At 32.5% G+C, this 22,256-nt stretch overlaps 3 protein-coding genes across 4 annotated transcripts; all 3 read right to left on the bottom strand.

Moving 5' to 3' along the window:
* Positions 1–3,003: 3,003 nt before the first annotated feature.
* LOC107635868 (ubiquitin-conjugating enzyme E2-17 kDa) lies at positions 3,004–5,934 on the bottom strand. The gene is made up of 5 exons (XM_016339503.3): positions 5,744–5,934; positions 5,584–5,663; positions 5,076–5,203; positions 3,756–3,860; positions 3,004–3,348 (listed from the first exon to the last, which is right to left on the bottom strand). The coding sequence occupies exons 2-5, from the start codon at positions 5,651–5,653 to the stop codon at positions 3,205–3,207; spliced, it is 447 nt and encodes a 148-aa protein (XP_016194989.1). The 5' UTR covers positions 5,654–5,663; positions 5,744–5,934; the 3' UTR covers positions 3,004–3,204.
* Positions 5,935–8,443: 2,509 nt separating this feature from the next.
* LOC107635777 (ubiquitin-conjugating enzyme E2-17 kDa) lies at positions 8,444–11,634 on the bottom strand. Of its 2 annotated transcripts, none has more exons than XM_016339375.3 (5): positions 11,413–11,634; positions 11,239–11,318; positions 10,644–10,771; positions 9,416–9,520; positions 8,444–8,893 (listed from the first exon to the last, which is right to left on the bottom strand). In XM_016339375.3, exons 2-5 carry the CDS (start codon positions 11,306–11,308, stop codon positions 8,750–8,752), a joined length of 447 nt encoding a protein of 148 aa, XP_016194861.1. In that variant the 5' UTR covers positions 11,309–11,318; positions 11,413–11,634; the 3' UTR covers positions 8,444–8,749. The 2 variants fall into 2 exon arrangements, with proteins under 2 accessions (XP_016194861.1, XP_020971259.1); XM_021115600.2 differs by having other exon boundaries at positions 11,239–11,333; positions 11,413–11,550.
* Positions 11,635–17,941: 6,307 nt separating this feature from the next.
* Positions 17,942–21,524, bottom strand: LOC107644109 (uncharacterized). The gene is made up of 6 exons (XM_088502345.1): positions 21,378–21,524; positions 18,709–18,788; positions 18,472–18,547; positions 18,321–18,393; positions 18,161–18,225; positions 17,942–18,070 (listed from the first exon to the last, which is right to left on the bottom strand). Exons 1-6 carry the CDS (start codon positions 21,522–21,524, stop codon positions 17,942–17,944), a joined length of 570 nt encoding a protein of 189 aa, XP_088358471.1.
* Positions 21,525–22,256: the final 732 nt, after the last annotated feature.

The following is a 22,256-nucleotide window of genomic DNA, read 5'->3' as shown; positions in this document are numbered from 1 at the left end:
CCACTTTCATTCCGTACACATTGCTTGTGAATCAAGTTATTAGTCTCACTATTTTTCATTTTTTATTTTTATTTTTTTAGGCCAAACTAGATTAAGTTTCTTTAATCATTTTAATTAATCTTTTGTAATTAACTTTCCTTACAAGGTTATATATTGGCATTCCATTGCAGTTTCTCCAAGTAATATTATACTTAATCTGCTTTTATGTCTTATAAATTGTGACACTAATAATATTCGAATAATATATTCTATCACAAAAATAATAATAATAAAAAAGTTATTTATTGGAGACAATTTCATTTAAATATTAAAAACCTTGTAACGAGTATCTCCCTACCAACACTACTTAAAAAAGAACGAAATTTCTACCACAAATTCCTTAGCCAAACATATCATGTGTTATTTTATCAGGTATATCATCTTCAAATTTCTTTTCATTTCTTTTTTTTTTCTTTTTGATAACTTTTTTCCTCAGCCACTATTATTATTTTTCTTTGCGGTTACACAGAATTAATGTCGTTAACCAATGGCATGTATTGTAAGAATTGTTATCTTAATACCAAATGATATTATGAATTATATTTCATATATTTTTTTTAATTTTGTATAAAGTAATTAACAAAAAATAAAAAAAAATTTATATTATAAAAAAAAATATATTTTTTTTTATAAATTCTGGTTAGTTATAGGCCACACTGACCTCAAACGTGTCTTTTCAGGGTGGCAGTGCTAGTGCTTTCCAGCCAGCATCTTTGAGGCTACAACATCATATTAAATTCTCATAAATTCTAAAGGTCAACTCAATTCCTCAAATGTGCTATCAAGATTTTTCCTTCCATTTCATCACTTGCCCCCATAAGGGCATTTAGTTGCTTCATGTAATTTACCTTCTTTATTTTATTTTATTTTTATTTTTTAAAAAATTAAATTAAATTTGTCTAGTGGTTAGTTTATTTAGATTTTGATTTTTTAAAGTTTGAATTTTATTTTAGAGAGTAAAGTGTGATCTCTTACCATTTATTTTATAGGTAGGACCAAAAATAAATATGAGAGAGAAACCATTCAAGGGTAGAATATCACACTTTACCCTCTAAAGTACAAATTTAAAATTTAGAGGATCCAAATTCAGTTTACTAATCCGTTTAAACTAGTGTTGAAGGTTCAAATCCCGCCTAGTGCATTAAGCAATCCATTAACCAGCAACAAACTCTTAAATAAAACTCCGATCCGCGACAAATTAGTGCTTGTCATGCCAAGTTAGGAGATACTGTGAAAAACAAAAAATAAAATCCTTTTTTCCCAACCGAACAAAATATTTTTAATTCAAGTCTTGCAAATATTATTTTAGAGATTAATTTTGAGATAATGACAATGTAAAAACGTTTTATACAATCGTCTAATTATATGTGATTTTGGATAATTATTCACAATTTCACATGATAAATGTGAAATGTAATTAAACGTGTATTTAAAATATATTTTTTTTTTGAAAAGTTTACGCTCTATTTATGTAATGGCAACTACATATATTAGGAAGAGTTTCAAGTGTATCGGAAACACCGGTATTCCAATTGTTTTAACCGTTGATCTGAATTATAAAAAATATATATTAATTGAAATCAATGGTTAAAATAACTAGAACACCGGTATTCTCCGGGACACTTGAAATTTTTTCCATATATTAAACCTTATATACTAGTCTCTAGTGGTAAAAAAGTGAAAAAAAAAAAAGATAATTAAACATGTGATAATATTTCCCTCGGAATATCTCTGTAGTGATAACTTTGGCAAAATGTGCTATATAATACCCCATGACTAAGTGTCTAAGTAGATTATAGAAACTCTGTATCAAAACTTATCAATGGCAATCATAACAATCTTTTTGACATAAATATGTTTAGGATACTCACTTTAGTCGTATACATTTACTTGATTTAACTTTCTTCTACCATTGAAAAAGATTTTATATCTCATTCAATGATAAAAGAAAGTTATTCAAACAAAGACAGATACATATAAATAATACAACTCTGGTGATGTTATAAAACCTAACAAATTCAGAAGTCAATAGAAAAAAAGTGAGAGAAAACGGGGGAAAAGGAAAACTTTGTCAATTTGTAGCAAAAATTTAAATGAAAAAAGAAAAGGATTTTCCAAGAAATCATATGAAAGTTCTTATTGTTGAAAGTTGCCTAACATAATTGACTTGTCATTATGCTTCCATTTTCCAAGTAACTTAGGCTCTGGCATTTTTTTTTGACATATGTTTTAATGAGAGGCATGCATAAAACATGAGTTGAACCAAGATGGTGAGATTTCACTTTCTCAAAGGACAACTTCTGAATTTCATTTCATCACCACTATGATCAAATTGAGGTTGCACTGTCTCATTTCAAATAGTACTCAATGGCACATAGTGGATATATTTAGCATAAATAAAATGATGGAGATTTTATAGAGAACTTGAATGCAGCCTGGGCCCAAAAACAGTGTCACGAGAACTTTCACACTACCATAAATTCACAAACATTATCATGCTGTCTATCTATGATGTTAAAAGATCTCTCATAATAATAATAAAGAAAATCAAAGGATACATGAGGCATCATGGTGGCATAATAAACTTTTAAATCATGGTTTGAACATTATAGACACAATATTTTCAAGCATTTTTTACAAGGTTTAAACATCCTCAAAATAATTCTTACCAAATAATACAGTTGCAGCTTATTAAGCCAAATCTTTGTGATCCCAGTAAGTTTTTCTTTTCCGAGGAACGCATCTAAGTGAGAAGAGTAGGAGGGGTAACCTGAATTGTTGAAGCAAAACTTGCATGGTAATTTTTAAAGTCGTCATTTGATCACATGATAAAACTACATGACATTATATCTTAATCTTAACCATTGATACAAAATCATTACTCCACTTACTCATAAAACTAGTTTAAAATTTTAACAGCTATATTACTTTATCACAGGTTTGGGAAAGGTCAACAGAAAAGGATGTCTGCAAACGAATACATTACAACTTCCATCACCATCGTCTTACAAAGAAATATTCACAAATGATAACCAACCAATTCCCTTACCATGGCTTAGTTCCACTGATAAGAGAAGATAGAACATTCATTCAAAATATCATTTTGTTTTGACATAATTCGTGATTACGCAGCTACATTAAACAGCAAAGCAAGAGTATTTATAATCATCCCATGGCATACTTCTGTGTCCAGCTGCGTGCGGTGGCTTCATACTTAGCCCTGTCAGTCTTGTACATGTGCGCAATTTCAGGCACAAGAGGATCATCGGGGTTGGGATCCGTCAACAAGGAGCAAATTGACAAAAGAACCTGAAATAGCACAAGACAAGAACTTATGTTTCCCAACATTCAAAACAGGAACAGCATTGGTGAGGCGTCTACATCACATAGAGCTCCATTCAAAAAATGTAAAACAGTTCGTCAGTTCCAGTTGTTATTTTCAACAATTTATGTTTCGGGCTGAGCACATAGTGAATTATCAAGTTTGCATTAGAACTATATATGACACTCAAAAGGTCAACATTGACCAGATACTCATAGAGAAGTACACAAGACATGCAATCTTATATTTCCAGATAACATTTATTAGTCCAGCATTACCTAATGAGAACTGTCTCCAAGATGAAATGCCAAAATATATCTAAAGACCACACACCGGAAAATACGAAATTCCATCTGGCGGCAATCAGCTAGATAAGTAAGCAAGAAAATCAAACCTTGGAAATCGTTAGTGCAGGGCTCCATTGCTCTTTAAGAATGTCAAGGCATATACTTCCATTACTATTGATATTTGGGTGGAATACCTTGGTCCTAAATGCAACCTGATAAAATTTAAAAAGCCACATAACATCCATATATTAGAGAAAATTAAACTAGGAAATTCTCCAGTAATTGAGCACATAAAGATTGCACAAGAATAAAAGACCACAATAGGATGGATACAAAAGTAAAGGATATATGACTGATATTCATAGAACATAATACATGACCATATCGAAACCTATCAACAGTTACATCTAAGCATCTAGTTGCAAGTCTGCAACACATCTTTCTTTCTAATACTGTTGTAATCCTTACTCATTGGTTTTTTGTGCATATGCACACAAGTGAAATGGGCGGCTGGGATGGTGAAACAAGAACTCATAAACAAAAAGAGCTGTAGTTATGCTACACTATTACATAAGCTACACAACGGACAAAATATTCTTTTCAAACTCCACAGTCCGATGCTATTCAATCTTTCCTGTTAACAGACAGATGGCTAGGAAGCATCAAACCAGAGGAAGCAAATCACTGAAAGACAGTTACAAATCAGAAAACAGTGTTATCAAAAGGTACTCGCGCTTAAGCCACCTCAGCAAGCAAGGCATGTTTCCAGCCTTGAAAGTCACATGGCAATAGGTGCCATATGCAAACCTTTTATGAAGAATCCAACAAAATCATAGCATACAATGATAATAAGACAAGCAGAATGAGTAGCAAACACTTTGGCTACATTTTAATCCAGCCATTCGATTCCGTACCAAATGACCAAAAATCTCGATTGAACCTGTGGCGGAGGCTAACTGCCAAGACGTCACCTGACTTGAACTCTTTGCAATCCTCTATTCCTCTTACACAAATACATCTTGTGTAATACAAATGTAAAATGATAAACATAAATACAAGTGCAAGGTCAAGCAGTTCAAGCAGGCCAAGCTGAACAAAAGATTAGTTGCAAACTTGGCTACAAGCAATACGAACAACCCAAGGTTGTCAAATATCTGGTATATCGGGGCCATAGCACTATTGCATAGTGGAAATTTAGCAAAATGCAACGAGCAACAAGCCATGATCCACTATTGATACCTTGATCTCCCCTAAAGGTTGTCAAATATTCGCTATTTGGCGCAATAGCACTATTGTGTAGTGGGAATTTTGACTGCTATCCATTATTAATAACCTTGGAACAACCACCAAGGAAGCAACATTAATTCGTCGTAAGTAGGACCGACTAAAAATTACCAATGCAAGGAACAAAATACATGATAGATTACCTTCGGCGGCTTGAATGGATAGTCCGGAGGAAAATGAATCGAAACAAGGAATACACCACCCGTATACGGGCTATCAGCTGGTCCCATGATTGTTGCTTGCCAGTGAAACATGTCCTCAGCCACAGGACCTAATACAGCACAGAGCTAGCAAACTTCATAAAACAGATAACTAAAATCCAAGAGATGAATACAGACTTCAATGGTGAAAATTGGGAAAAACCCTTGAAGCCTCACATAGTAGTCAACTCCAATCACTATATCATAAAAAATTGACTTTTATTTGTATTTTTGCTATAGAATTCTTCCCTCTTAACCACAATACCTAGATACAGAAAACAATACCCCTCTAAAAATTAGATCACTTCGGCTATGAAAACATAACGAAAGGGGTTGAATAACCAAGAATCAATTAACTATTAGGGGTCCTAAAAGTAAAAAAATTTTAAGCGTTCAATTTCTTTAATATAGCTAAGGTATGAAATTGAAAAGGGATCACAAGGTGGATTACCGGCGCTGCATGACGTAGGAGGGTCCTTCTGCAAATCTTTGAGCTCCTTCAAGATGCGTTTCGATGCCATGCCTACAAAACTACAGTAAACAAAATTAGTTAATTAATTAATTAATTAAAATTGCAAACGAGAAAATGAAAGAAGATGAAGGAAAAAAACCTGAAAGGGTTGAAAATATCGAGAAGGGTTTGGTTTATAGCTGATTACCGGAAAAACGAGAGGAAAAGAGAAATTTGTAATGAGGAAAATGATAGAGAAGGGTAGGTTTTCTAGAACGTTCGGTAATTCGGATTCGCGTGTTCCATGACAGCGTAAGATCAACGTCAAATACCAAACACGGAACACGCCAATTTTATTTGGGTTTAATTAACTTAAGATTTCGATCCTCTAAATCTTAATTTTACTTTAGATAATAAAATATAATTTTTTATTATTTATTTTATAAATAAGACAAAAAAAATAAAAGAATAAAAAATTATATTTTACTTTCTAAAATAAAAATTTAAAATTTACTAATTTAGAGATCTAAATTATTAACTCTAACGTGTCTTAAAGTTATATACTTAGAAAATTTTTATTAAGAATATAAAATTTAAAATTTTAATGTATTTATTAAAAAATTTTAAAATTTTATTAATAATAATTTTAATATACGTTTTAAAGACATATATTAACTAATTTTTTTTTTTAACAAAACCCCATTCATAATTGACTATTTTCATGAAAGACGTTACAATTTTTGACAAAAGAAAAAAAATAGAATAATTATCTAAATTAGTCCCAAAAATTTTAAAAACAAATATTTTAATCTTAAAAAAAATTAATACACAAATTAATCTCTAAAATTTTATAATTTTCAGTTCATTTTTTGGCAGAGTAATTACCAGATCAATTTTCAAGAATTTTAAAACGAACATTTTAATCCCAAAAAAAAATTAATACACAGATCAATTCCTAACATTTTTCTCCGTCAGACATAACAGTCCTCTATAAAAAAAATAAAATTATTATTATTATTAATTGCACAATAATATTATATCATAATTTTTATATTTTTGGACAAAAATAATAATAAATTTATTCATTAAATTTTTATGTATATATTTATAATATAAAAAGTATATATACATATATACATATAGTCACTCAATAATAATAATAATAATAATAATAATAATAATAATAATAATAATAATCAATAAAATTATTAAAGATTACTCTATAAAAATTCAAAGTTAAAATCATTTGATATTTTTGTATTTAATATATTCAAAAGATGTCCTATTTTAAAAAATATATTTGTATTAAAAGAAAATGTTTTAATTTGAATTTCAAAACATCATTATTAATCTTACTTGTGTCTAACAAAAGGAGTGTATTAATATGCTAGTGTCATTAGCCACATGCACAAAGTTAACACATGCATAAAGTTAAATTAATAATAATAAAAATCGATATATAGTAAAAGTAAAATGGACAGGAAGCTGTTATGTTTGACAGATAAAAACGTTGGGGATTAATCTATATATTAATTTCTTTAGGAACAAAAATGTCCGTTTTAAAATCTTTGAAGATTAATTTGAGTAATTATTCTGCCGGAAAATAAATTGAGAACTAATTTGTCTACCTTGAAGATTGATCTATGTATTAATTTTTCTTGAAAACTAAAATGTCGACTTTTAAAATCTTTCGTCTGATTTGGATAATTACTCAAAATAAAATAATTTGGTCATCTTATTCTTTGTGAGACAATATGGTCTTTCAGTCATTTTTACTTATAACTCGCAATATAAAATACACAGCTGTCAAATTAAGATGATAAGGTGATCGTTATTAAGATTGGTCATAATTCATAAATCAGTTTATCTCTCTTCACCATGATCTTTACTTTCTTCTCATTCTCTCTCTTAAGATCTCATCATCCTTGTCAAATAAGCATCACAAAAAATAAACAACTGTATTGGTGATCATGGCTATGGTACTGCAAATGACGATGATGATGATAATTACAAGAATGGTGGCGGCAATGGTAGGTGGTAGCAGTCTAGCAGAGGTGAGGCACATTGTGTTTTGTGTTGAATGGAGAAGAATGAAGATAATTAGTTAGATGATCTTAGTATACATGAGAACGGAATTAGAAATCTGGTCATTTTTTGTCTGCCTTTGATTTTAGACTAAAACAAAAGATAAATTTTCATTAGAATTGAAATCTACATTCTTTAGCTTAGAAAATAATTTTAACTCTTGAACGAATTAAAATCACAGGTTTTAAACACACCTGAACAATTATTTTCCAATGAGTGATTTTATGTAATAATGGCTATTTCTTCAAGTGTTAGTGTTTTCTCTTTTTTGTCTTTTGAATGTTATGCTTACTCTCTCTATGTTGAGAAAAGAAGAATGAAAGAAAGGAAAAATTAGTAAGGATAAAGAATAAAAGTGTCTTTACTGATAAACGAATCAGCCAAACACATAATTATCAAAACCAAATCAATAATCAAACTGGTCAAACTATTAGATCATCAAATTACTGATTCAAACGGTAAATCACTAATTGAACCAATTAAGCCAACCATCGTTAAATAATTATATAAAATTTAATTTTACTTTGTGATCTACCATTTGTGATCCAATTAAGGCCAAATCTAATTGTTTCTCATCCCAGTAAGGGCAGGTTATTATACCAAATCTAATTATTTGTGAACCAGTAAGTCCTTTTTTTCCCTTGGAATGCAACTAGTGAGGAGTGAAAGGAGTAATTGTTGAACCAAATATGCATGGTGATGAAAAAAATATATATACTTGACCACTTAAAACTACATGACATTATAATTTAATCTTAACCATTGATACAAAATCTAATAGCTCAAAATACTCCACTTATATAAGTAGTTTTCACAACTATATATTACTTCATCACAGGTTTAGAATAGAAGGTCAATTTAAAAAAAAAAAAGGAAATCTGCATGCCAATACATTACAACTTCCATCACCATTGTCTCACAAAGAAATATTCACAAATGATAAAAACCAATTCCCTTACCATGGCTTAGTTCCCCTGATAAGAAAAGATAGAACATTCATTCAAAATATCATTTTGTTTGACATAAGTCGTAGTCGTGATTACGCAGCTCAATTTAAACAGCAAACCAAAAGTATTTATAATCATCCCATAGCATACTTCTGTGTCCAGCTGCGTGCGGTAGCTTCATACTTAGCCCTGTCAGTCTTGTACATGTGCGCAATTTCAGGGACAAGAGGATCATCAGGGTTGGGATCCGTCAACAATGAGCAAATTGACAAAAGAACCTGAAATAGAACAAGACTAAAAACTTTATGTTTTCCAACATTCAAAACAGGATCAGCATAAATTAGGTGTTTTCATTCACATAGGATTCCATTTAGAAAATTTAAAAAAGAACAGATCCACTTCTTATTAAGTATCTGCAGACCACATAGTGAATTATCAAGTTGGAACTAAAACTATAATTCAAGTTAGGATTAATGGATGTCTATTTTTAAGTGCAGCTTAGCAACAAGCAAAGCTTCAATTGATAGAAAATCAGAAAACTGAGACTTGAAGTTAATATCGACCAGAAGCTTTAAACAGGTACATAAGACTTGCATTTTTAAATTTGACATAACATTTAGTAGTCCAGTATTACTTAATGAAAATTGTCTCCAAGTATGACAGGTACTAACATCTAGATGTGTATTAAGGAGATCAAACCAAAGATAAGATGAAATGACAAAACATGTCTAAAGACCACACACAGGAAAATATGAAATTCAATTGATGATCAACTAGATGAGTAAGTAGGAAAATCAAACCTTCGAAATTGTTAGTGCAGGGCTCCATTGCTCTTTAAGAATGTCAAGGCATATACTTCCATTACTGTTGATATTTGGGTGGAATACCTTGGTCCTAAATGCAACCTGATATAATTTAAAGATAACATCCATATATTAGAGAAAATTAAACTAGGCAATTCTTCGGTAATAGAGGAAATAAGATTGCACAAGAATAAAAGAGAACAATGAGACGGTTATAAAAGTAAAGGATATATGATATCTCATAGAACATAAGAGATGACCATATGGACAACTAGCACAAATTACAATGTAGCATCTAATTTTGCTAGCTGCAACACCTCGTTTTAATACTGTTGTCATCTTTACTCACTGTTTTTTGTGCATGTGCAAACAAGTGAAAAGGGTGGCTGGGGTAGTAAAACAAGAACACAAAAGATAAGACCTGTAGTTATGTTACGTAACACATAAACTACACAGCTGATGCAATATTCTTTCCAAACTCCACATTCCAATACTAATCAATCTCCCCCGTTAACAGATATATGGCTAGGAAGCACCAAACCATGGAAAGTGAATTACTGAGCAACGTTTACAAGTGAAGTCAGAAACAGATCAGAGTTATCAAAAAGGTTATCACCCTTAAGCTGCCTCAGCAAGTCAAGTCACACATGACACTAGGTGCCTTATGCAAACCATTTATGAAAAATCCAACAAAATCATAACAACAACAACAACAACAAAGCCTTGTCTCACTAGGTGGGGTCGGCTACATAAATCAAACGACGCCATTGAGCTCTGTCATGTACCATGTCTACAAAGTAGTAAACAAGCATAACAAAATCCAACAAAATCATAACATATAATGATAATAAAAGCAAGCATAACAAGTAGTAAACACTTTGGAAAATTTTTAATAAAGCCAATTGATTCAATAACAAATGACCAAAGAATCTCTCCATTGAACCTGTGCTACAATAGGAGATTTCAGGAGGGTGGTAGGCTGACGAGCAAGCCATAATTCCACTTGAGCTTTGTCCAGAATCTCCTTACACAAACGCATTTTATGTAATGCAAATGTAAAATGATAAACATAGATGCAAGTGTAAGTGCAAGTTCAAGCAGGCCAAAACTGGTTTGCAAACTTGCGGCAAGAAATATGAGCAACCACCAAAGAAGCAACATGTCATCATGAGAAGCACCAACCTAAAAGCTACGAATGCAGGCAACAAAGTACATGATAGATTACCTTTGGTGGCTTGAATGGATAGTCCGGAGGAAAATGAATCGAAACAAGGAAAACACCGCCAGTATATGGGCTATCAGCTGGTCCCATGATTGTTGCTTGCCAGTGAAACATGTCCTCAGCCACAGGACCTAATAGAGAACAGAAACTAACATTTTTTACCAAACTTCATGAACAGCTAGCTCAGAAACAACAGATGGGAAAAATCATGAAGCCTCAAGCCTCACATAGTAGTCAGCTCCATATCCAACCCCCCCCCCTTCCCCCCCAAAAAAAAACCCAACAAATAAAATAATAAAATAAACACAATAAAAACATTGGGTTTGATTTTGAATTTTGCTCTATAATCCTTCTTTCTTCCTTCTTAACTAGAACATAACAGGCAACAAGGGCTGAATCTTAACATACCTAGATAATAAAAACAATAGAATCAACATGGCAATAATTAACCCCCAAAAATTAGATCCCTTCAGCTATGAAAACATTAAACGAGAGGGGTTGAATAACCAAAAATCAATTAACTTTTACGGTCCTAAAAATTAAACAATTTCCTTAATATGCTAAGATATCAAATTGAAAGGGGATCAAGGTGGGTTACCAGCGCTGCATGACGTAGGAGGGTCCTTCTGCAAATCTTTGAGCTCCTTCAAGATGCGTTTCGATGCCATGCTTAAAAAACTGCGACAAAAAACCCTAAATAGAATAAGTTGAAATTGTAAACGAATAACTGAAGAGGCACGAATATGATAGAAGCGAAGAAGAAGAGAAAAACCTGAAAGGGAAAAGCTAAAGAAAGGGTTGAAAATTTTGGTAAGGGTTTGGTTTGTTGCGTTGATTGGGAAATCAAGAGAGAGAGAAAGAGAAGAAATGGAAATTGGGGGAAATTATAGAAGGCTAGGTTTTCTAGAATGTTCGGTTTTCCGGATTCGCGTGCTCCATATTGATAGCGTAGGATCAACGTCAAATACTCTCTCCGTCTTAAATTAACGACCACATATTAGTTGAGTTAATACTGATGGCTTGAAATTTGATTTCTAACTCAATTTAGTTTTTTAATTTTTAATTAATTTAAATTGTATCTTAAATTAATGATCACATATTAGTTATTAGTTATTATTAGTGTATATTTTCATATTTTATATGGGATAATATATAAAATTATATAAATTATTTTATTAAAAAATTAAATAAAAAATATATATAATAGTTATTATTATAAATATTTTATAATTAAAAAATATTAAAAATAATTAATATTTATCTTAATTAATTTAGATTATTTGAATAGTCATATTTATCTATTTAAATAAATATTTGATGTTCAAAATTCATTTTGTATATCTAACAATTCATTAGTTAGCGATAGATCTTTAATAAATAGAGCATTAATATGTAGTACATTAGTTATTGGCTTATCGAGTTAAGAAATTCGTAGAAAAAAAAATTGTATTTGTCTTTAAAATAGAACAATTTCTCATTAATAGATAATGCTTATGGAGTTTTATCTTTGTTAAAATTTATTTAATGGGTTAAGTACTGAAATCGTCCCTAAAGTAAGGGGTGAAAATCAAATTCGTCTCCGACCTTTTTTGTTATTAAAATCATCCTCAACGTTACAAAATGTTTTAAAATCGTCCTTCCCCGAATTCTTGGACCAAAATACCTCATCATCATCATTCTTCTCTTCACCTTTCTCACCCCAGCACCTCCACTGCCACCACTGTCACCACCGCCACAAACACCACCACCAACACCAACCAACACAACACCAAGAACATAAAGCAACAGCAACAACATAATACCATCAACACCACCACCACCACCACCACCACCACAAACACCACAAACACCACCAACCAACACCAACACCAAAACACCAAGAACCCCAAACAACAGCAACAACACAAAACAACACCAAACCAAAAAACAGAAACAGAAAGCAAAAAAATAAGAAAGCAAGAAAGCAGATGCAGATGGCGGAGGCGGAGGCAGCGAGGAACGGCGACGAAGGCGCGGCGGTCTCCCTCCCCTGTGCACACTCTGTTCCTGATGGCAATGTGGCGTGGTGCGGCGCGATGGACGGTGGCTGTGGCAAGGCGACGATCCTGAGTAACGCGGCGGTGACTGGCGCGATGGCTGCGACAGGACGCGGCTCCTCCAACGGCGGCGATCCCCTCCCCCCTTTCCCCTTCCCACTCCTCCTCCCCCACACCCCTTCCCCCACCCTCCCTCGCGTCCTTTCCCACCCTGCGTCTTTTCCCCTTTTCCCCTTCGCCAGCGCCATCCCCCCTCCCCCCTTCCCCTTCCCCTTCACCTTCCCCTCTTCCTTTTCCCTTCTCCCTTCTCCCCTCTCCCATGCCCCCTCCCGTCACAGAAGAAGAAAACAAATTCGCGGATCTGATGCCACCGACCAACGACAACTCGCGAACAGCGGCGGAGCTTGAGGCCCTCCCTTCCCTCTCCCCCGGATTCTCTTTCTCCCCCACCCCCTTCTCTTTCTCGCCCCCCCCCCCCCTTTCCCCTTCCCCATTCCCCTGATTCTCTTTCTCCCTCAGTCTTTCTTTTATTTTTTTTAATTTTATTTTATAATTTTTTAATGAAGGGTAATTTGGTAATAAAAAAAATTGGTAAAAATGATGATTTTATAACGTTTTGTAACGTTGAGGATGATTTTAATAACAAAAAAAGGTCGGGAATGATTTTGATTTTCACTCCAGACCTTAGGGATGATTTCAGTACTTAACCCTTTATTTAGTACAATTTTAATTGTTAAGAAATTTGGTTTGTAAAATCAGCAAAGTCATGTTTTTTTAGTGTAGTCATATTTTAATTGTGGATAATGAGATAAAAAAATGCATTGAATATTTGAACGTGATGATTCATAGTTTGAGACGAGTCTCTTCCTTTCTAATATGGTTGTTGGGGATTAAATTTTATTCAAAGTTGAAAAAAATGTCAAGCAATTTATCGCAAAATTTAGACATAGTTTTATGATAGGGTGTAATGTCACTATTTTATTCATGTAGCATACTCTCACTGGGTGGGGTATAGGATAATTATTATTTTTGTTGTTGCATTGTATAAAGGTAAGAAATCGGTAAGATGTATCTTTTCAACTTTCAAGTAATTTTTTTATTATGAATTCATTTATTCTCTCTTGCATGATCAAATAACCTTTATTCAATTTCATGTAACTTTTGGGATCTTGACTCCAAGACTCTAGACTCTACTTATTGAGTATTCTACACAGTGTAATCTACTTTTTTTTTTTAACTAAGCATTACTAGGTATCTACTTTGGATATTACTTTTATATTTATTACATTTACCGTTTACATACATATGTATAGGAGCAATTCTTTCATGACCTTACATTTTTTTTACTCCAATTAGTTTTGGTTATTTTCTTTAGACCGAGATTTGTTTCTTTGCAGGGCGATGTGATTTATATTGCTTATTGCTTTGTTGTTGTTACCAATAAGTCTACTATGCATGCTTGTGATTTTCATTGTAGGTAGTTGATTGCTCCATTGTAAGTGATAATTAGAACCATAAAGTAAAAGACTCAATTGTTGACGATACTCCCTCTTGCCAAGGATACAGGACCTATATGTGAACCTAGGCTGTGTTTGTTTATGGTGGACAAAGACGTGGACAATACATATGTAAAACATGTTTGGATAGAGAGACATAGATAGTGGACACAGTGTCTCTGAGACACTTTTTTTTCATTTTTGTGTCCACTTCTAAATGAAGGACACTGGTGGACACGGAAATAAGAAGGTGGACACGGGATTTTTAATGAAAAATTTTTCCCTTTTTGCCCATAGTAATTTTTCATTATTCCCCTATTACCCCCTTGTATTATCTTGTGAAAAACCTAACCTAAGCTTTCTGCTGTCGTTTCCAATACTCTCTCTTCTTCTTGCTCTCTCTTTCTGCTGATCTTCTTCTTGTGAAAAACCTAACCTAAACTTTTCTGCCGTCGTTTCCAGGTACTCTCTCTTCTTCTTGATCTCTCTTTCTACTGTTGATCTTCTTCTTGCTCTTTCTGTCGTGATTTTGTACTTTGTTCTGTTCTTCCTCTTCCTTCACTTCTTTCACAATAATATCTTCTTCTTGTTCTCTGTTTCTGTCTCTCTTTCTTCTTCTTCTTTTTCCTGATTCTGTATCTTCATTTTTGTTTTCGATTCTTGTCTTGGTTTTTTTTATCTTCTTCTCTTTTCTGATTTGTTATCTTCTTATCTCTTTTTTATTGATTTTTTTGTGCAGTTAATCTAATAACAATATTTCTAATAGCCAATTACCGCTTGTTCCTGTTCCAATTTTTGGAAGACTGTTCTTCTCTTTATCGGTCACATAACCAGGTACTACTTTGCATCTCTCCTTATTGCTTCTTATTTTTGTTTTTTTTTCTATTCAAAAGAATTTCGTTCTGCTTTATTTTCATTTTTTTCGTTTTTTATTTTTTTTATGTTTTTTCAATCTGAAAATTATATAAAAAATAAGAGCTACATTCTTTTCTTTGATAAAATCTCAAATGTTTACAATGATAGTGTGAATGAATGAAAAAATTATTTTGAATTTTAATATATAATATAATTAGTGAGTTTTGTTGTTGTTGCTCTTATGGCTGCTGTGTTTATTGTTGCTGATAATTTTTAGAATGTGTTAATTATATAAGTTATTTTTTATGTGTTATTTAGGGAAGAATGGAACCATCGAATCGCTCTGAGCAATTTAGACGATTTATTTTTTTATTTTATGATTCAGGCTGAGCTTGAAGTAGTAACGATATTAGTTTTGATGTTTGCATTTTTATATTTGAGAAAAAGGAGAAGGGGACATTTGTTGATTAGGAATAGAGAAATTAATACTAATCCCTTAAGACGGAATGTATTAAACCGCTTAATAGAAGGAGGCGATAGAAATTGTATTTGGGAATTAAGGATAAGCGTAGATGCATTAGGAAGATTGTGTGAGTTACTAAAAGTTCAAGGTGGATTAAGAGATGAATGTCGTGTAAGTATACCTGAACAAGTGATTACGTTTTTAATAATACTAGCTCATCATAAAAAGAATCGCACGCTTCAAGTTAGATTTTATAGGCCAGGAGAAACAATAAGTAGGTATTTCAACAAGGTGTTATCCTCAGTCATACGTGTCCAAAGTCTATTGTTTGCAAAAGCTGTTCCTATTCCAGATAACTGCATAGATCCCAGATGGAAATGATTTAAGATAAATGTAGTTAATAATTGAGGTAGTGGTTTTGTATGGGATGATGTGAAGTAATGTGTGGTTGTGGATAACAAAGAGATCCTAGCTGCATATTTGAAGGTTGGTTTACTAGTTTGAATTTACTAAATTATTTATATTTTCTGCAACATGTATTTTTGTCCTTTTATGATATTTTTGTAATTCCTTTTCCTAGAAACAAGGACAAAGGTTGTATACTCCAGGAAAGCCCTTTCCTCTGTATCCTCGTTTGGAGAAAATATTTTGCAAAGAAAGAGCAAGTGGAGTGGATGCTGTAAGTGGCAATGACGCTGAAGAAGAAGTCCAAAAAGATGGAGATGAAGAAATGGATGACGAAGAATTTTTTATGTTCAACTCAACTCAAGATTTCAGTGAATCTCTTCCCCAACAATCTAACTCTGTGGCTTCATCCTCTGAGAGGAAACAAGGAAAGAAGCCACATTCATCTAAGGCGATGAAGGACACTAACATGATGAAGGAACTAATTGAGACCCTAAAATATGTGTTTGATCAACATGGAAAACGTTTGGATGCATTTGCTCAGGCTATGATGAACACTCATGAAGAAAAAAAGGTTGGTGACATGCCTTAGCGAGCTTGGCTTCACAGATGATGAAATTATTTCGATTGCACTTAAGTTCTCCACAAATCCTCAACTGGAGAAAACCTTTTGGTCACTAGGACATACTCAGAAAGCTGGATTTGCCAGAGCTATATTGTATAGTCAGAGTTAGAGTTAATCTCTTCTCAATAAACAAATGACTGAAATTAGTATTATTTTTATGTTTAATTTGTGTGTTAGGATGTGACATGTGATACATTTATTAGTTATGTGGTTCTAATTTGAATTTTGCAATGAGTTTTTATTAGTGCAGATTTTTAATGCAGAATTTGACTTTATGTTAGTGCAGAATTCAGGATTTTGTTTCAATTTTGCATTGAGTTTATAGTGTAGAATGTTGATGCAGAGAGAGATTGATTTGTTATTGCATTGAGTTTTTATTAGTGCAGTTTTTTAATGCAGAATTTGACTTTATGTTAGTGCAGAATTTAGGATTTTGTATCCTTTTTGCATTGAGTTTATAGTGTATAATGTTGATGCAGAGAGAGATTGATTTGTTATTGCATTGAGTTTTTATTAGTGCAGTTTTTTAATGCAGAATTTGACTTTATGTTAGTGCAGAATTTAGGATTTTGTATCCTTTTTGCATTGAGTTTATAGTGTATAATGTTGATGCAGAGAGAGATTGATTTGTTATTGCATTGAGTTTTTATTAGTGCAATTTTTTAGAAATTTGTACTGAAACTTTTTAGATTTTGATCATTTGGCATAACCACTAAATATTTTTTAAAGTGTGTTGGAACCATGAATAATAATTATCCTGAAGGAAAAATTGAGACGCACTTGCCAAATACCTATATCATAAGGAGTATGTTTATTTCTTCCATAATAAATTTGAACCAAGAAGAAATGATTTGTGTTGTCCATAACATAAAATTTGACGAAACAAACCTTTTTTTTAATTTGCAGCATTGCTTAACATAGGAAAAAAAAGAATGCATTATAAATGTAATAATGAAAACAACAAAATAAGTATCTTAAGCAACTATCTCATGAAGGATGAGGAATATGAATAAATATTAAATAATGGTACAAAATTTCGACTGTGGTTTGTCATATCTGTATTGCTATTCTATTTTTTTTTTTTTTTCTAAAAAGCTGGCTTATTCAAAGCAATACTCCTAGCTGTAGCATCTTCAGTATCAAGCACAGTTTTGACTAAGAAATAGCAATAGCAATTCAAATAGGAAGTTTGTAAACTACAAATCCTTTAAATTTCAATACATTCGAAATCTTAACAGCAATGATAGTTCAACTTACAAATTAACCTTACAATACCCTACAGCACCATTGTGCATTTGTTCTTCAATGAATAATTATATCATTAAAAACCAAAAAGGACTATTGTGCATTCAAATTGACAAGACTTAAATAGCTACATTGGAGAATTGCCACAGAAATCATGATCATAGGTATTAAAAGTGCTAGAAAGAAGGAACAATCCCAATGAACAAGGTGGTTGCGGCAGTGGCAGCACAAGTAGGAACACTGAGACCTCCAGGACCAACAATGTCTTTGATTTCGGAATGTTCTAGATTATGCTTGTGTTTCATCTGCCACACAGAAACATATGAAATAGACATATCCATTAGAATTACAATTAGAATTAAGAAGAAAAAAAAAAGAGATACAGAAAGACTCACAGCTTTTTCAATTGATTCAAGCCTTTGTTCAACCTTTTCATCATGGAAATGGCGCAATGAATACCCTGAAACAAGAAATCAACCAATCTTACAATCAATGAACCCAATCAAATAATCAAATCAGATGATATGAATGGAAAGCACTGAGAAATGAAGAGACCGATCCAAGCAGTGGCAACGGAGGCAATGGAAGTCCCAACAGTGAAGACCACGCGGTGCCTCTCGAACGCATCCTGAAAGAAACAAGAAACACAAAACGACAATTGAAGAAGCAAAAACAACAATCAAAATGAATATAGTGAAAAATTTACATTGGTGAGGAAGAAGGTGTCGTTAACGGCGGCCCAGGAATTATTCCTTTCCCAAATAAACTTTCCCCTGACATGTTTTGTTCAAGGTCAAGGGAAAAACATCAATTTACTTATCTTTTTTTTCTTTTTTTTTTAATCAAGGGTTTGGAAACTAATGAAAATCAAGTAAGATAGAACTTACAAAGAGAAGGTCCAGAACAACAGCCAAGAAGAGAAAGAAGAGAGATTGAGTTGGGAGAAACAGAAAACGAGTTAGAAGCGGCGTAAAAAACAGGCAACGTCGTGCAGGTGGAACAACATTCACTCCTCCACCGTTCCTGGAGAAGAGGAAGAGTTAGGGTAGCAGCCAAGGAGTGCAACACAGAGACAGAGACGGTGAGAGGTGGCTATGAAAATTAAAATTAGATGGGCCTATTTTAGTAATTTTACATTATATTTTAGTCTTGTTTATATGTATCCAAACAGAATACTAGACATTACATCAGTGTCTTGTCTATTGTATCCAAACACAATACACAAAGAGTAATTTTTAGTGTCTCTGTCTCAATGTCTCTGTCTCAGTGTCATGTCCTGTCCTGTTTACAAAAACAAACGCAGCCCTAGAGACACCAAACTACCTCACACGAAATTGTCGGATATCATGTGAAAAGCTTAGCCTAAATGTAGTTGTGATTGCACTGCTGTGCGCTTGTGCATGATTATGTCTTTAGTTATATTTTGAGATTTTTTTTTTAAGCTAACTAGTTGAGTTTTTGACGGTGTGGCACGACCTTTACAACGTTAAAATGATAAGTATAAATGTATAATGATTAATGAGTGGTTTTTCAGCGTTATAAGAGACAAGCTGGTATTTTCTGAAAGCAAATGTGTAATTTTGATTATAGCATTAGCTATATGACTTTTTTTAGTTTTTTCTATGTTTGACAAAAAACTTGAAAATTGAGCTGAAATCAGCTATAGTGGCAATTATATATGCGAGGATGTTGCACTTGCTTAGCTTGATTCACGTTTCTAGCTTCCTTAATCTTGGATTCGATATCAACGTTAGTTTAGATATCCAAAGAATTGAATCATGCCATCCACAATAGCTTGTTAAAAAAAACTATTAATGATTTCATCAACCAATTACTGCCTGTTAAAACACGAGTAAAAATTCTAAAGTTTAAAATGGACAGAAATTACAAAAGCTAATCGCCCTTAAATTATAAAAATCAATACAATAGAAATTACAAAAACTAAAAAAAAAGTTGAAAAAACATACATTATTCTGCAAAAGCACCGTGTTCCCATTTAGAATGAGCACATCTATCATAACCCAAATAATACATAAAAACTAAAAAACATAAGACAACTAAGTTTTTTAAATTAATGTTGATAACAAGCTATATATAAAATTCTCCAAGAACTAGTTTCTATCAAGTGCAAATAAAAATGTCAATAAAGTATAGGATATGTCCTTTATAAACCAACTAAAACCTTGGACCCAAGATTGGAACCTGTTAAAACTTTTACTTGTTTAAATGACAAAAGCAATAAGTTTTACTGTAATGTAATATTGTTAAAACTAGCAATCTTTGAACCATTGAGTATGCTTCTTCACAAATTCGTTCAGAAAATCAACAAACTTGTCCTTATTAAGGTTTGGTATCACTACCACATGTGCTTTGCTTTCTTAGTATACTCTAGTCTTGTTATCTGAACACACAAGGCATTGGGCACCCCACAAATTTGTGACCATTGAGCTTCTTAAAGAAATTTTTGGAGCCTGACATAATAGAATATAGAAAAATTAACTCCATGATTACTTATATAGAACAAACTCAAAAATAATTTGGCAAGTTGTACATCACTAAAGAAATTGGTCTTAAATCTTGTTTTGACAAGCAATTAATCTTGTTAAATTTTAAATGCAAGACAAATAACAAGCTACAATAGCATAGACAAAGTTTTGTGCTAGAACCAAAATGTTATAAAAAATAAAGAATTACAACAAAAGTACAATAATACATAGGAGTTCCAATTAGAAAAGAGAGAGAGAGAAAATAAATATACATTCAACAGCATCACGTTTATGAAATTTAAATATTTCTAAAGTTTAAACTAACAAAGTTTACAAAAGGCATCATAAGATAAAATCAACAAATCCCTTCACTCAGTCATCTTTCTTATTTTATTTTATTTTACTTAGCAAATCAATTAATTGTGTATTTAAATTATTTTTTAGTTAGCAAAACAAAAAAAAGAAATATCAAAATAATATTTATTAGGATTAAGTATTTTTTTCGTCCTTAACGTTTTGGGTCAAAATCAAAATTATCTTCAACATTTTTTATTAATATTATCTTCAAGTTATTAAACATTTTAAAATTATTATTTTTTAAATTTTTGGACTAAAATACTCTTCATCATCATCTCTCTCTTTTCCCTTTGCCCTCCTCCCTGCTCCACTCTATCCATCCAAATCTTCAACAACAACAACTATTTTTTTATAATTTCAAAAATTAAATAAAGCTAACACTGAATCAACAGCAACAATATATTCAGATTCCACCCAAATTTTCAACAACAACAACTATTTTTTTAAATTTCAAAAAAATCAAACAAAGCTAACACAGAATCAATAACAATAATATATTCAGATTTAAAAATTCATCAACAACAACAATACCATATTCAAATTCAAGACGAAAAATTCAAGAGAGAAGAACACATGAGAGAGAGAGGAGAAGAAGGAGGAGGAGGAAAACTCAAAGAAGAGGGGCGGTGTTGCTGCTGTCCGTCGCCGTCGCGATTGAGGGAAAGAGGAGGAAGAAGCGACGGCGCGGAAAGCTACTGTCGTCGCCATTGCACTATGGCTGAGGATAAAAACAGATCAAAAGAGGGGAAAGAGCAAAGCCCCTCATCACGAGAAGCTCGACGACGGTGATGGTGCTTGACACCGACAGAGCAGCTCCCACCTCATTCATGTCGCGATAGCGGCAGCCGCACTCTTTCACAACGCAACGGCCGCGACCACACTCTTTCCCGCCGTCACCTCCCCTTCTTCCTTTCATTTCCTTTTTTCTCCCTCTATTTCTCTCTTCTCTCGTTCTCTCTCTCATCTCCTCGTTTTGTCTTTCTCTACAGTCACGACACGACGTGACTGCATTCTTCCCCGTCGTCACCTCCCTCTTCTTCCTTTTCTTTTCTTTCTTCTCCCTTTCTGTTTCTCTCTTCTTTTACTCCGTGTCTTTTTGTTTTTCTATTTTAGGTGGGAGGGTGGGGGTAATGAGTGAGGTGGGGTAATGGTAGTAATAATAGAGAAGGGGTATTTGTGTCATTTAAAAAATTACTATGTTCAAAAGGATGATTTTAATACTAAATTTAACGTTGATGATGATATTAATTAAAAAAAGGTTGGGGACAATTTTAATTTTGATCCAAGACGTTAGGGACGAAAAAATATTTAATCTTATTTATTATAAAAGGTATAGATGTAGTGGAATTATATATTATTTATCAACTATGATACGTGTACACTAAAATTAACCACCAATATAAAATATATGTTGAAATATAATATACATTAAAAATAAATTAAATCACACATATATTTATATATAAATACATTAGTAACTTAATTTTAGTAACTAATTTTAATGTACAAATAATATTTTTAGACAAAAGTACTTTTCATCTTCTTCATTCTCACGTTGATATTTATGAAATATCTACTCTATAATATTCTTATGTACAAATTCTCTGCTCTCAAATTTTCCATTCAACCACATTTTGTTATTGTTAGA

Source organism: Arachis ipaensis, chromosome B1 (assembly GCF_059453495.1).
Source record: "Arachis ipaensis isolate K30076 ecotype BB chromosome B1, ASM5945349v1, whole genome shotgun sequence".
Lineage (NCBI taxonomy): Eukaryota > Viridiplantae > Streptophyta > Magnoliopsida > Fabales > Fabaceae > Arachis > Arachis ipaensis.
Note: the sequence above shows the minus strand (reverse complement) of the source record. Positions and strands in the feature narration are given on the sequence as shown.